The sequence below is a fragment of the Carcharodon carcharias genome, chromosome 2, assembly GCF_017639515.1.
Source record: "Carcharodon carcharias isolate sCarCar2 chromosome 2, sCarCar2.pri, whole genome shotgun sequence".
NCBI lineage: Eukaryota > Metazoa > Chordata > Chondrichthyes > Lamniformes > Lamnidae > Carcharodon > Carcharodon carcharias.
This window is the reverse complement of record NC_054468.1, coordinates 128,585,003-128,599,124: the sequence shown is the minus strand read 5'-3', so window position 1 is coordinate 128,599,124 and position 14,122 is coordinate 128,585,003. Positions and strand designations below refer to the sequence as shown.

Here is a 14,122-nt window from a genome sequence, read left to right as displayed (position 1 = left end):
AAACCAAACATTAACAAACTTCTTGCGAATGGTGAGTTGGAACAGGATGAATGTGTTTATACAGCAGGTGATAATTCAAGACTAGGCTGATTCAAGATGGAGTGTTTGAGGCCCATTGACTGGCAACTAAGAGCTATGTGTGTCAATATTTTAAAAGATGTTGTCCCCATTAATGAGTGCTTTTAGTCTGGCCAGCTGTTATGAACTTAAAGGGGCAGTCTCCAATTTCATTTTTGCCACTTAAGGCGAAAGAAAAATAAGAAAATGCTAGCATTGCCAAGCCAAAGATGTGGGGGTACCTGAAGGATATATGTGTGGCTGCATTTACCCGAGGGCTCAGTGATTGATCGTCTCCCTTGCTCTCTCCTGGTGGAGAATAGTCTGGGGTGACCTTGTTCTCAGATTTTTGTGATTTGGAAGGGTGAGAGTCATTTTTGGATTCTTTTCAAACCTGCAGTAGAGATTGTAGTGCTTTGTAAATTTGCTATCCGATAAGAAGCCTGATTGGCAGCACCCTGTAAAGCGTATGTTTGTTTGGTGCCAGTGAATTAAACTGAATTGGTTTTCCTAGGAAGGATATATTGCTGTTGGAGGAGGTACAGCACAGATTCGCCACAAAGGTACCTGGGCTAAATTGATCAAATTATAAGGGCAATTTTTGATGGAGGGAAGAAATTAGTCATTCATTCCTGCTGCAAGGAACAAAATGGCAGCCAGTGGTACAACAGTCCGTGTAATCATGTACTGCTCATGTGTGATCAAGTTCTGCCACATCAGAGGTGAATAATATGATGCAATTGTTTTGTGTAAGCAAATAAAAGTTTTTAAATTCCTTTGCTTGTTTTATGTTAATTTTTAAAATTCTCTAACGTGGGCATTACTAGTAAGGCCATCATTTTTTGTCGAAACCAAATTGCCCTTGAACTGAGTGGCTTGCTGCGCTATTTCGGAGGACAGTTAAGAGTCATCCACATTGTTGTGGATCTGGAGTCACATATAGGCCAGACTGAGTAAGGATGGCAGATTTCCTTCCCTGAAGGATATTATTGTACCAGATGGGTTTTTACGACAGTCGAGGATAGTTTAATGGTCACCATTTACTGAGACGAGCTTTCAGTTTTATTAATCGAAGTTAAATTCCAGCTGCCATGGTGGGATTTAAACCCTTGTCTGCAGAATATTAACCTGGAACTCTGGATTACTAGTCCAGTGACATTACCACTATGCCACTATTTCCCCTATGAATAATTCCCATGAAGGGCTAGTTTAGCAGATTTTAGTGATTTGGAAAATTAAGAGTTATTTGGATTCTTTTCAAACCTGCAGTAGAGATTGTAATGTTTTGTAAATTTGCTATCAGATAAGTAGCCTGATTGGCAGCATCTGGTGAAGTGTTTGTTAGTTTAGTGCCAGTGAATTAAACTGAATTGGTTCTCCTTGGAAGGTATATTGCTCTTAGAGGGTACAGCACAGATTCACCACAGTGATACCTGGGCTAAAAGGATTAAGATGAGGGTTGATTGTAGAGTTTGTACTTGTATTCCCCAAGTATAGAAACTTAAAGGTGATCTAATGGTGTTTCAGATGATGAAAACAGTTGATAAAGTAGATGGGGAAGCTATTTCATGTAGTGGGGAGTCCAGATAAAGGGGGCATAATCTTTAGAGCTAGGCTATTAAGGGGTGATGTCAGGAATCCCTTCTTCAGACAAAGGATGGTGGAGATCTGCAGCACGTACTCCCAAAAAGATGTTGAGTCTAAATCAATTGAAAACCTGAGATTGGTAGATTCTTGTTTGGCACGCATGTTAAGGGACCTGGAACCAAGGTGAATAAATGGAGTTAAAATATAGACAAGGCATAATCTGATTGAGTCATGGAGCAGGCTTGAGGGATTGAATGGTTTTCTCCTGTTCCAGTTGTGTTAATGTATTCTAGGCTGGTGTGTGGTCCATCAGATTTGACTTGTCTCACACCCTTACCTGCGAAGATAAACTGGATTTGATTTGTAGTGTTTGTTTAAACATCTTATTTAACTACATAGTCCACTTGCTTTGTGGCAGGACTTGAGTTGATTTAATTTTCCTGTACATTGTCTGATTCCTTGCTTTGAGATTGAATTTCTGTTTCACCCAAGTGGGTTCTTTGTCAAGAGGGAATAGTTAATCGTGGTAGATGCTGACCTGTGGCAATCACCCAAGTTGCAATTTTTGTGCTTTTTCCACTGCAGCGCTTGGGGATCCAGAAAAAGGATCCCCGCACACTGACACCCAAAGAATTCTCAAAATTTGTTCGTTTGGACATTGATCCATCTACAATTACCTGGCAACGAGGTGAGACGTGATCAAAAAACTCGTGCACCCCCCCTCGTTCCCTCTTGCTCTCTCCCCTCTGCCTCTCTTTCCCCCTCTCTCTCTTTCCCCCTCTCTCTCTTTCCCCCCTCTCTCTTTCCCCCCCCTCTCTCTTTCCCCCTCTCTCTCTTTCCCCCTCTCTCTCTTTCCCCCTCTCTCTCTGTCCCCGCTCTCTCTCTATCCCCGCTCTCTCTCTTTCCTCCTCTCTCTCTCTCTCCCCCCTCTCTCTCTTCCCCCTCTCTCTCCCTTTCCCCCTCTCTCTCTCTTTCCCCCCCTCTCTCTCTCTTTCCCCCCCTCTCTCTCTCTTTCCCCCCCTCTCTCTCTCTTTCCCCCCCTCTCTCTCTCTCTTTCCCCCTCTCTCTCTCTCTTTCCCCCTCTCTCTCTCTCTTTCCCTCCCTCTCTCTTCCCCCCCTCTCTCTCTCTTCCGCCCCTCTCGCTCTCTTCCCCCCCCTCTCTCTCTTCCCCCCCCCTCTCTCTCTTCCCCCCCCTCTCTCTCTTCCCCCCCCCTCTCTCTCATTCCCCCCCTCTCTCTCATTCCCCCCCTCTCTCACTTTCCCGCGCGCTCTCTCTTTCCCCCGCGCTCTCTTTCCCCCGCGCTCTCTCTTTCCCCCGCGCTCTCTCTTTCCCCCGCCCTCTCTCTTTCCCCCGCCCTCTCTCTTTCCCCCGCCCTCTCTCTTTCCCCCGCCCTCTCTCTTTCCCCCGCCCTCTCTCTTTCCCCCGCCCTCTCTCTTTCCCCCGCCCTCTCTCTTTCCCCCCGCCCTCTCTCTTTCCCCCGCCCTCTCTCTTTCCCCCGCCCTCTCTCTTTCCCCCGCCCTCTCTCTTTCCCCCGCCCTCTCTCTTTCCCCCGCCCTCTCTCTTTCCCCCGCCCTCTCTCTTTCCCCCGCCCTCTCTCTTTCCCCCGCCCTCTCTCTTTCCCCCGCCCTCTCTCTTTCCCCCGCCCTCTCTCTTTCCCCCGCCCTCTCTCTTTCCCCCGCCCTCTCTCTTTCCCCCGCCCTCTCTCTTTCCCCCGCCCTCTCTCTTTCCCCCGCCCTCTCTCTTTCCCCCGCCCTCTCTCTTTCCCCCGCCCTCTCTCTTTCCCCCCGCCCTCTCTCTTTCCCCCGCCCTCTCTCTTTCCCCCGCCCTCTCTCTTTCCCCCGCCCTCTCTCTTTCCCCCGCCCTCTCTCTTTCCCCCGCCCTCTCTCTTTCCCCCGCCCTCTCTCTTTCCCCCGCCCTCTCTCTTTCCCCCGCCCTCTCTCTTTCCCCCGCCCTCTCTCTTTCCCCCGCCCTCTCTCTTTCCCCCGCCCTCTCTCTTTCCCCCGCCCTCTCTCTTTCCCCCGCCCTCTCTCTTTCCCCCGCCCTCTCTCTTTCCCCCGCCCTCTCTCTTTCCCCCGCCCTCTCTCTTTCCCCCGCCCTCTCTCTTTCCCCCGCCCTCTCTCTTTCCCCCGCCCTCTCTCTTTCCCCCGCCCTCTCTCTTTCCCCCGCCCTCTCTCTTTCCCCCGCCCTCTCTCTTTCCCCCGCCCTCTCTCTTTCCCCCCGCCCTCTCTCTTTCCCCCGCCCTCTCTCTTTCCCCCGCCCTCTCTCTTTCCCCCGCCCTCTCTCTTTCCCCCGCCCTCTCTCTTTCCCCCGCCCTCTCTCTTTCCCCCGCCCTCTCTCTTTCCCCCGCCCTCTCTCTTTCCCCCGCCCTCTCTCTTTCCCCCGCCCTCTCTCTTTCCCCCGCCCTCTCTCTTTCCCCCGCCCTCTCTCTTTCCCCCGCCCTCTCTCTTTCCCCCGCCCTCTCTCTTTCCCCCGCCCTCTCTCTTTCCCCCGCCCTCTCTCTTTCCCCCGCCCTCTCTCTTTCCCCCGCCCTCTCTCTTTCCCCCGCCCTCTCTCTTTCCCCCCGCCCTCTCTCTTTCCCCCGCCCTCTCTCTTTCCCCCGCCCTCTCTCTTTCCCCCGCCCTCTCTCTTTCCCCGCCCTCTCTCTTTCCCCCGCCCTCTCTCTTTCCCCCGCCCTCTCTCTTTCCCCCGCCCTCTCTCTTTCCCCCGCCCTCTCTCTTTCCCCCGCCCTCTCTCTTTCCCCCGCCCTCTCTCTTTCCCCCGCCCTCTCTCTTTCCCCCGCCCTCTCTCTTTCCCCCGCCCTCTCTCTTTCCCCCGCCCTCTCTCTTTCCCCCGCCCTCTCTCTTTCCCCCCGCCCTCTCTCTTTCCCCCGCCCTCTCTCTTTCCCCCGCCCTCTCTCTTTCCCCCGCCCTCTCTCTTTCCCCCGCCCTCTCTCTTTCCCCCGCCCTCTCTCTTTCCCCCGCCCTCTCTCTTTCCCCCCGCCCTCTCTCTTTCCCCCGCCCTCTCTCTTTCCCCCGCCCTCTCTCTTTCCCCCGCCCTCTCTCTTTCCCCCGCCCTCTCTCTTTCCCCCCGCCCTCTCTCTTTCCCCCGCCCTCTCTCTTTCCCCCGCCCTCTCTCTTTCCCCCGCCCTCTCTCTTTCCCCCGCCCTCTCTCTTTCCCCCGCCCTCTCTCTTTCCCCCGCCCTCTCTCTTTCCCCCGCCCTCTCTCTTTCCCCCGCCCTCTCTCTTTCCCCCGCCCTCTCTCTTTCCCCCGCCCTCTCTCTTTCCCCCGCCCTCTCTCTTTCCCCCGCCCTCTCTCTTTCCCCCGCCCTCTCTCTTTCCCCCGCCCTCTCTCTTTCCCCCGCCCTCTCTCTTTCCCCCGCCCTCTCTCTTTCCCCCGCCCTCTCTCTTTCCCCCGCCCTCTCTCTTTCCCCCGCCCTCTCTCTTTCCCCCCGCCCTCTCTCTTTCCCCCGCCCTCTCTCTTTCCCCCCGCCCTCTCTCTTTCCCCCGCCCTCTCTCTTTCCCCCGCCCTCTCTCTTTCCCCCCGCCCTCTCTCTTTCCCCCGCCCTCTCTCTTTCCCCCCCGCCCTCTCTCTTTCCCCCCGCCCTCTCTCTTTCCCCCGCCCTCTCTCTTTCCCCCGCCCTCTCTCTTTCCCCCGCCCTCTCTCTTTCCCCCGCCCTCTCTCTTTCCCCCGCCCTCTCTCTTTCCCCCGCCCTCTCTCTTCCCCCGCCCTCTCTCTTTCCCCCGCCCTCTCTCTTTCCCCCGCCCTCTCTCTTTCCCCCGCCCTCTCTCTTTCCCCCGCCCTCTCTCTTTCCCCCGCCCTCTCTCTTTCCCCCGCCCTCTCTCTTTCCCCCGCCCCTCTCTCTTTCCCCCGCCCTCTCTCTTTCCCCCGCCCTCTCTCTTTCCCCCGCCCTCTCTCTTTCCCCCGCCCTCTCTCTTTCCCCCGCCCTCTCTCTTTCCCCCGCCCTCTCTCTTTCCCCCCGCCCTCTCTCTTTCCCCCGCCCTCTCTCTTTCCCCCGCCCTCTCTCTTTCCCCCCGCCCTCTCTCTTTCCCCCCGCCCTCTCTCTTTCCCCCGCCCTCTCTCTTTCCCCCGCCCTCTCTCTTTCCCCCCGCCCTCTCTCTTTCCCCCGCCCTCTCTCTTTCCCCCGCCCTCTTCTCTTTCCCCCGCCCTCTCTCTTTCCCCCGCCCTCTCTCTTTCCCCCGCCTCTCTCTTTCCCCCGCCCTCTCTCTTTCCCCCGCCCTCTCTCTTCCCCCGCCCTCTCTCTTTCCCCCCGCCCTCTCTCTTTCCCCTCCGCCCTCTCTCTTCCTCGTTCCCCCGCCCTCTCTCTTCCCCCGCCCTCTCTCGTCCCCCGCCCTCTCTCTTCCCCCCGCCCTCTCTCTTCCCCCGCCCTCTCTCTCCCCCCCCTCTCTCTTCCCCCGCCCTCGTCTCTTCCCCCGCCCTCTCTTTCCCCCCGCCCTCTCTCTTCCCCGCCGCCTCTCTCTTTTCCCCCCGCCCCTCCTCTTCCCCCCGCCCTTCTCTCTTCCCCCCTCCCTCTCTCTTCCCCCGCCCTCTCTCTTCTTCCCCCGCCCTCTCTCTTCCACCCCGCCCTATTCTCTTCCCCCCGCCCTCTCTCTTCCCCCCGCCCTCTCTCTTCCCCCCGCCCTCTCTCTTCCCCCCGCCCTCTCTCTTCCCCCCGCCCTCTCTCTTCCCCCCGCCCTCTCTCTTCCCCCCGCCCTCTCTCTTCCCCCCCCCTCTCTCTTCCTCCCCCGCCCTCTCTCTTCCCCCGCCCTCTCTCTTCCCCCCGCCCTCTCTCTCCCCACCGCCCTCTCTCTTCCCCCCGCCCTCGTCTCTTCCCCCCGCCCTCTCTCTTTCCCCCGCCCTCTTCTTCCCCCCGCCCTCGTCTCTTCCCCCCGCCCTCTCTCTTCCCCCCCGCCCTCCTCTCTTCCCCCGCCCTCTCTTCCTCTTCCCCCGCCCTCTGCTCTTCCCCCCGCCCTCTGCTTTCCCTCCTTCCCCTTCCCCCGCCCTCGGTCTCTCCCCCGCCCTCGGTCTCTCCCCCGCCCTCGGTCTCTCCCCCGCCCTCGGTCTCTCCCCCGCCCTCGGTCCCTCCCCCGCCCTCTGTCTTCCCCCCGCCCTCTGTCTTCCCCCCGCCCTCTGTCTTTCCCCCGCCCTCTGTCTTTCCCCCGCCCTCTGTCTTTCCCCCGCCCTCTGTCTCTCCCCCGCCCTCGGTCTCTCCCCCGCCCTCGGTCTCTCCCCCGCCCTCGGTCTCTCCCCCGCCCTCTGTCTCCCTCCCCCGCCCTCTGTCTCCCTCCCCCGCCCTCTGTCTCCCTCCCCCGCCCTCTGTCTCCCTCCCCCGCCCTCTGTCTCCCTCCCCCGCCCTCTGTCTCCCTCCCCCGCCCTCTGTCTCCCTCCCCCGCCCTCTGTCTCCCGCCCCCGCCCTCTGTCTCCCGCCCCCGCCCTCTGTCTCCCGCCCCCCGCCCTCTGTCCTCCCGCCCCCGCCCTCTGTCTCCCGCCCCCGCCCTCTGTCTCCCGCCCCCGCCCTCTGTCTCCCGCCCCCGCCCTCTGTCTCCCGCCCCCGCCCTCTGTCTCCCGCCCCCGCCCTCTGTCTCCCGCCCCCGCCCTCTGTCTCCCGCCCCCGCCCTCTGTCTCCCGCCCCCGCCCTCTGTCTCCCGCCCCCGCCCTCTGTCTCCCGCCCCCGCCCTCTGTCTCCCGCCCCCGCCCTCTGTCTCCCGCCCCCGCCCTCTGTCTCCCGCCCCCGCCCTCTGTCTCCCGCCCCCGCCCTCTGTCTCCCGCCCCCGCCCTCTGTCTCCCGCCCCCGCCCTCTGTCTCCCGCCCCCGCCCTCTGTCTCCCGCCCCCGCCCTCTGTCTCCCGCCCCCGCCCTCTGTCTCCCGCCCCCCGCCCTCTGTCTCCCGCCCCCGCCCTCTGTCTCCCGCCCCCGCCCTCTGTCTCCCGCCCCCGCCCTCTGTCTCCCGCCCCCGCCCTCTGTCTCCCGCCCCCCGCCCTCTGTCTCCCGCCCCCGCCCTCTGTCTCCCGCCCCCGCCCTCTGTCTCCCGCCCCCGCCCTCTGTCTCCCGCCCCCGCCCTCTGTCTCCCGCCCCCGCCCTCTGTCTCCCGCCCCCGCCCTCTGTCTCCCGCCCCCGCCCTCTGTCTCCCGCCCCCGCCCTCTGTCTCCCGCCCCCGCCCTCTGTCTCCCGCCCCCGCCCTCTGTCTCCCGCCCCCGCCCTCTGTCTCCCGCCCCCGCCCTCTGTCTCCCGCCCCCGCCCTCTGTCTCCCGCCCCCGCCCTCTGTCTCCCGCCCCCGCCCTCTGTCTCCCGCCCCCGCCCTCTGTCTCCCGCCCCCCGCCCTCTGTCTCCCGCCCCCCGCCCTCTGTCTCCCGCCCCCGCCCTCTGTCTCCCGCCCCCGCCCTCTGTCTCCCGCCCCCCGCCCTCTGTCTCCCCGCCCCCCGCCCTCTGTCCCCGCCCCCCGCCCTCTGTCTCCCGCCCCCGCCCTCTGTCTCCCCGCCCCCGCCCTCTGTCTCCCGCCCCCCGCCCTCTGTCTCCCGCCCCCGCCCTCTGTCTCCCGCCCCCCGCCCTCTGTCTCCCCGCCCCCCGCCCTCTGTCCCCCGCCCCCCCGCCCTCTGTCCCCCGCCCCCCGCCCTCTGTCCCCCGCCCCCCGCCCTCTGTCCCCCGCCCCCCGCCCTCTGTCCCCCGCCCCCCGCCCTCTGTCCCCCGCCCCCCGCCCTCTGTCCCCCGCCCCCCGCCCTCTGTCCCCCGCCCCCCGCCCTCTGTCCCCCGCCCCCCGCCCTCTGTCCCCCGCCCCCCGCCCTCTGTCCCCCGCCCCCCGCCCTCTGTCCCCCGCCCCCCGCCCTCTGTCCCCCGCCCCCCGCCCTCTGTCCCCCGCCCCCCGCCCTCTGTCCCCCGCCCCCCGCCCTCTGTCCCCCGCCCCCCGCCCTCTGTCCCCCGCCCCCCGCCCTCTGTCCCCCGCCCCCCGCCCTCTGTCCCCCGCCCCCCGCCCTCTGTCCCCCGCCCCCCGCCCTCTGTCCCCCGCCCCCCGCCCTCTGTCCCCCGCCCCCCGCCCTCTGTCCCCCGCCCCCCGCCCTCTGTCCCCCGCCCCCCGCCCTCTGTCCCCCGCCCCCCGCCCTCTGTCCCCCGCCCCCCCGCCCTCTGTCCCCCGCCCCCCGCCCTCTGTCCCCCGCCCCCCGCCCTCTGTCCCCCGCCCCCCGCCCTCTGTCCCCCGCCCCCCGCCCTCTGTCCCCCGCCCCCCGCCCTCTGTCCCCCGCCCCCCGCCCTCTGTCCCCCGCCCCCCGCCCTCTGTCCCCCGCCCCCCGCCCTCTGTCCCCCGCCCCCCGCCCTCTGTCCCCCCCCCCCGCCCTCTGTCCCCCGCCCCCCGCCCTCTGTCCCCCGCCCCCCGCCCTCTGTCCCCCCGCCCCCCCGCCTCTGTCCCTCCCTGTCCCCCGCCCCCGCCCTCTGTCCCCCGCCCTCTGTCCCCCGCCCCCCGCCCTCTGTCCCCCGCCCCCCGCCCTCTGTCCCCCGCCCCCCGCCCTCTGTCCCCCCGCCCCCCGCCCTCTGTCCCCCCGCCCCCCGCCCTCTGTCCCCCGCCCCCCGCCCTCTGTCCCCCGCCCCCCGCCCTCTGTCCCCCGCCCCCCCGCCCTCTGTCCCCCGCCCCCGCCCTCTGTCCCCCGCCCCCGCCCTCTGTCCCCCGCCCCCGCCCTCTGTCCCCGCCCCCCGCCCTCTGTCCCCCCGCCCCCCGCCCTCTGTCCCCCGCCCCCCGCCCTCTGTCCCCCGCCCCCCGCCCTCTGTCCCCCGCCCCCCGCCCTCTGTCCCCCGCCCCCGCCCTCTGTCCCCCGCCCCCGCCCTCTGTCCCCCGCCCCCCGCCCTCTGTCCCCCGCCCCCCGCCCTCTGTCCCCCGCCCCCCGCCCTCTGTCCCCCCGCCCCCCGCCCTCTGTCCCCCGCCCCCCGCCCTCTGTCCCCCGCCCCCCGCCCTCTGTCCCCCGCCCCCCGCCCTCTGTCCCCCGCCCCCGCCCTCTGTCCCCCGCCCCCCGCCCTCTGTCCCCCCCCCCCGCCCTCTGTCCCCCGCCCCCCGCCCTCTGTCCCCCGCCCCCGCCCTCTGTCCCCCGCCCCCCGCCCTCTGTCCCCCCGCCCCCCCGCCCTCTGTCCCCCGCCCCCCGCCCTCTGTCCCCCGCCCCCCGCCCTCTGTCCCCCGCCCCCCGCCCTCTGTCCCCCGCCCCCCGCCCTCTGTCCCCCGCCCCCCGCCCTCTGTCCCCCGCCCCCCGCCCTCTGGCCCCCGCCCCCCCGCCCTCTGTCCCCCGCCCCCCGCCCTCTGTCCCCCGCCCCCCGCCCTCTGTCCCCCGCCCCCCGCCCTCTGTCCCCCGCCCCCCGCCCTCTGTCCCCCGCCCCCCGCCCTCTGTCCCCCGCCCCCCGCCCTCTGTCCCCCGCCCCCCGCCCTCTGTCCCCCGCCCGCCCCCGCCCTCTGTCCCCCGCCCCCCGCCCTCTGTCCCCCCGCCCCCCGCCCTCTGTCCCCCGCCCCCCGCCCTCTGTCCCCCGCCCCCCGCCCTCTGTCCCCCGCCCCCCGCCCTCTGTCCCCGCCCCCCGCCCTCTGTCCCCCGCCCCCCGCCCTCTGTCCCCCGCCCCCCGCCCTCTGTCCCCCGCCCCCCGCCCTCTGTCCCCCGCCCCCCGCCCTCTGTCCCCCGCCCCCCGCCCTCTGTCCCCCGCCCCCCGCCCTCTGTCCCCCGCCCCCCGCCCTCTGTCCCCCGCCCCCCGCCCTCTGTCCCCCGCCCCCCGCCCTCTGTCCCCCGCCCCCCGCCCTCTGTCCCCCCGCCCCCCGCCCTCTGTCCCCCGCCCCCCGCCCTCTGTCCCCCGCCCCCCGCCCTCTGTCCCCCGCCCCCCGCCCTCTGTCCCCCGCCCCCCGCCCTCTGTCCCCCGCCCCCCGCCCTCTGTCCCCCGCCCCCCGCCCTCTGTCCCCCGCCCCCCGCCCTCTGTCCCCCCGCCCCCCGCCCTCTGTCCCCCGCCCCCCGCCCTCTGTCCCCCGCCCCCCGCCCTCTGTCCCCCGCCCCCCGCCCTCTGTCCCCCGCCCCCCGCCCTCTGTCCCCCGCCCCCCGCCCTCTGTCCCCCGCCCCCCGCCCTCTGTCCCCCGCCCCCCGCCCTCTGTCCCCCGCCCCCCGCCCTCTGTCCCCCCGCCCCCCGCCCTCTGTCCCCCGCCCCCCGCCCTCTGTCCCCCGCCCCCCGCCCTCTGTCCCCCGCCCCCCGCCCTCTGTCCCCCCGCCCCCCGCCCTCTGTCCCCCGCCCCCCGCCCTCTGTCCCCCGCCCCCCGCCCTCTGTCCCCCGCCCCCCGCCCTCTGTCCCCCGCCCCCCGCCCTCTGTCCCCCGCCCCCCGCCCTCTGTCCCCCGCCCCCCGCCCTCTGTCCCCCGCCCCCCGCCCTCTGTCCCCCGCCCCCCGCCCTCTGTCCCCCGCCCCCCGCCCTCTGTCCCCCGCCCCCCGCCCTCTGTCCCCCCGCCCCCCGCCCTCTGTCCCCCGCCCCCCGCCCTCTGTCCCCCGCCCCCCGCCCTCTGTCCCCCGCCCCCCGCCCTCTGTCCCCCGCCCCCCGCCCTCTGTCCCCCGCCCCCCGCCCTCTGTCCCCCGCCCCCCGCCCTCTGTCCCCCGCCCCCCGCCCTCTGTCCCCCGCCCCCCGCCCTCTGTCCCCCGCCCCCCGCCCTCTGTCCCCCGCCCCCCGCCCTCTGTCCCCCGCCCCCCGCCCTCTGTCCCCCGCCCCCCGCCCTCTTGTCCCCCCGCCCCCGCCCCTCTGTCCCCCGCCCCCCGCCTCTGTCCCCCGCCCCCCCGCCTCTGTCCCCCGCCCCCCGCCCTCTGTCCCCCGCCCGCCCGCCCTCTGTCCCCCGCCCCCCGCCCTCTGTCCCCCGCCCCCCTCACTTCTGTCCCCCGCCCCCCGCCCTCTGTCCCCGCCCCCCGCCCTCTTCCCCGCCCCCCGCCCTCTGTCCCCCCCCCCGCCCTCTGTCCCCCGCCCCCCGCCCTCTGTCCCCCGCCCCCCGCCCTCTTTCCCCCGCCCCCCCGCCCTCTGTCCCCCGCCCCCCGCCCTCTGTCCCCCGCCCCCCGCCCTCTGTCCCCCCCCCCCGCCCTCTGTCCCCCGCCCCCCGCCCTCTGTCCCCCGCCCCCCGCCCTCTGTCCCCTCCGCCCCGCCCTCTGTCCCCCGCCCCCGCCCTCTGTCCCCCGCCCCCCGCCCTCGTCCCCCGCCCCCCGCCCTCTGTCCCCCGCCCCCCGCCCTCTGTCCCCCGCCCCCCGCCCTCTGTCCCCCGCCCCCCGCCCTCTGTCCCCCGCCCCCCGCCCTCTGTCCCCCGCCCCCCGCCCTCTGTCCCCCGCCCCCCGCCCTCTGTCCCCCGCCCCCCGCCCTCTGTCCCCCGCCCCCCGCCCTCTGTCCCCCGCCCCCCGCCCTCTGTCCCCCCGCCCCCCGCCCTCTGTCCCCCGCCCCCCGCCCTCTGTCCCCCGCCCCCCCCGCCCTCTGTCCCCCGCCCCCCGCCCTCTGTCCCCCGCCCCCCGCCCTCTGTCCCCCGCCCCCCCGCCCTCTGTCCCCCGCCCCCCGCCCTCTGTCCCCCCCGCCCCCCGCCCTCTGTCCCCCGCCCCCCGCCCTCTGTCCCCCGCCCCCCCGCCCTCTGTCCCCCGCCCCCCGCCCTCTGTCCCCCGCCCCCCCGCCCTCTGTCCCCCGCCCCCCGCCCTCTGTCCCCCGCCCCCCGCCCTCTGTCCCCCCCCCCCGCCCTCTCTCTCCCGCCCCCCCCCGCCCTCTCTCTCCCCCCCCCCGCCCTCTCTCTCTCCCCGCCCCCCCGCCCTCTCTCGTCCCGCCCCCCCCCCTCTCTCTCCCGCCCCCCCGCCCTCTCTCTCCCGCCCTCCCTCGCTCCTCCCGCCCCCCGCCCTCTCTCTCTCCCGCCCCCCCCGCCCCTCTCTCTCCCGCCCGCCCCCCCGCCCTCTCCTCTCCCGCCCCCCGCCCCTCTCTCTCCCGCCCCCCCGCCCTCTCTCTCCCGCCCCCGCCCCGCCCTCTCTCTCCCCGCCCCCCCCGCCCTCTCTCTCCCCCCCCCCCCCCTCTCCTCTCTCTCCCGCCCCCCCCGCCCTCTCTCCTCCCGCCCCCCCCGCCCTCCTCTCTCCCCCGCCCCCCCCCGCCCTCTCTCTCCCATCCCCCCCCCGCCCCCCGCCCCCATCTCTCTCCCGCCCCCCCGCCCTCCTCTCTCCCGTCCCCCCCCGCCCTCTCTCTCCCGCCCTCCCCGCCCTCTCTCTTCTCCGCCCCCCCGCCCTCTCTCTCCCGCCCCCCCGCCCTCTCTCTCCCGCCCCCCCGCCCTCTCTCTCCGCCCCCCCCGCCCTCTCTCTCCCGCCCCCCCCGCCCTCTCTTCCCGCCCCCCCGGCCCTCTCTCTCCCGCCCCCCCCGCCCTCTCTCTCCCGCCCCCCCCGCCCTCTCTCTCCCGCCCCCCCGCCCTCTCTCTCCCGCCCCCCCCGCCTCTTCTCTCTCCCCGCCCCCCCCGCCCTCTCTCTCCCGCCCCTCCGCCCGCCCTTCTCTCCTCCCCCCCCCTCTCTCCCCCCGCCCCCCTCTCCTCTCCCGCCCCCCCGCCCTCTCTCTCTCCCGCCCCCCCCCCCCTCTCTCTCCCGCCCCCCCCCTCTCTCCCGCCCCCCGCCCTCTCTCTCCCGCCCCCCCGCCCACTCTCTCCCCGCCCCCCCGCCCTCTCTCTCCCCCCCCCCCCTCTCCTCTCCCGCCCCCTCCGCCCTCTCTCTCCCGCCCCCCCGCCCTCTCTCTCCCGCCCCCCCGCCCTCTCTCTCCCCCCCCCCGCCCTCTCTCTCCCGCCCCCCCGCCCTCTCTCTCCCGCCCCCCCGCCCTCTCTCCTCGTCCCGCCCCCCCGCCCTCTCTCTCCCGCCCCCCCGCCCTCTCTCTCTCCCGCCCCCCCGCCCTCTCTCTCCCGCCCCCCCGCCCTCTCTCTCCCGCCCCCCCCGCCCTCTCTCTCCCGCCCCCCCGCCCTCTCTCTCCCGCCCCCCCGCCCTCTCTCTCCCGCCCCCCCGCCCTCTCTCTCCCGCCCCCACCGCCCTCTCTCTCCCGCCCCCGCCGCCCTCTCTCGTCCCGCCCCCCCGCCCTCTCTCTCCCGCCCCCCCCGCCCTCTCTCTCCCGCCCCCCCGCCCTCTCTCTCCCGCCCCCCCCGCCCTCTCTCTCCCGCCCCCCCGCCCTCTCTCTCCCGCCCCCCCGCCCTCTCTCTCCCCCCGCCCCCCGCCCTCTCTCTCCCGCCCCCCCCGCCCTCTCTCTCCCGCCCCCCCGCCCTCTCTCTCCCCGCCCCCCCGCCCTCTCTCTCCCCCCGCCCCCCCTCTCTCTCCTCCCCCCCTCCCTCTCTCTCCCCCCCCCTCCGCCCTCTCTCTCCCCCCTCCGCCCTCTCTCCTCCCCCCCCCCGCCCTCTCCCTCCCGCCCCCCCCGCCCTCTCTCTCCCGCCCCCTCCCCCTCTCTCACTCCGCCCCCACCCGCCCTCTCTCTCCCGCCCCCCCCGCCCTCTCTCACCCGCCCCCCCGCCCTCTCTCTCCCGCCCCCCCGCC

The 14,122-nt window shown here is 71.0% G+C and overlaps 1 protein-coding gene across 4 annotated transcripts in view; it reads left to right on the top strand.

Annotated features, from left to right (window-relative positions):
- Positions 1 to 14,122, top strand: part of mthfd1l (methylenetetrahydrofolate dehydrogenase (NADP+ dependent) 1 like) — a 230,782-nt gene that overhangs the window by 95,448 nt on the left and 121,212 nt on the right. For all 4 annotated transcript variants that reach the window (XM_041182708.1, XM_041182707.1, XM_041182706.1 and 1 more), the window contains exon 16: positions 2,230 to 2,332. In XM_041182708.1, coding sequence (XP_041038642.1) covers positions 2,230 to 2,332 — 103 coding nt within the window. The remainder of the gene's footprint in view (positions 1 to 2,229; positions 2,333 to 14,122) is intronic.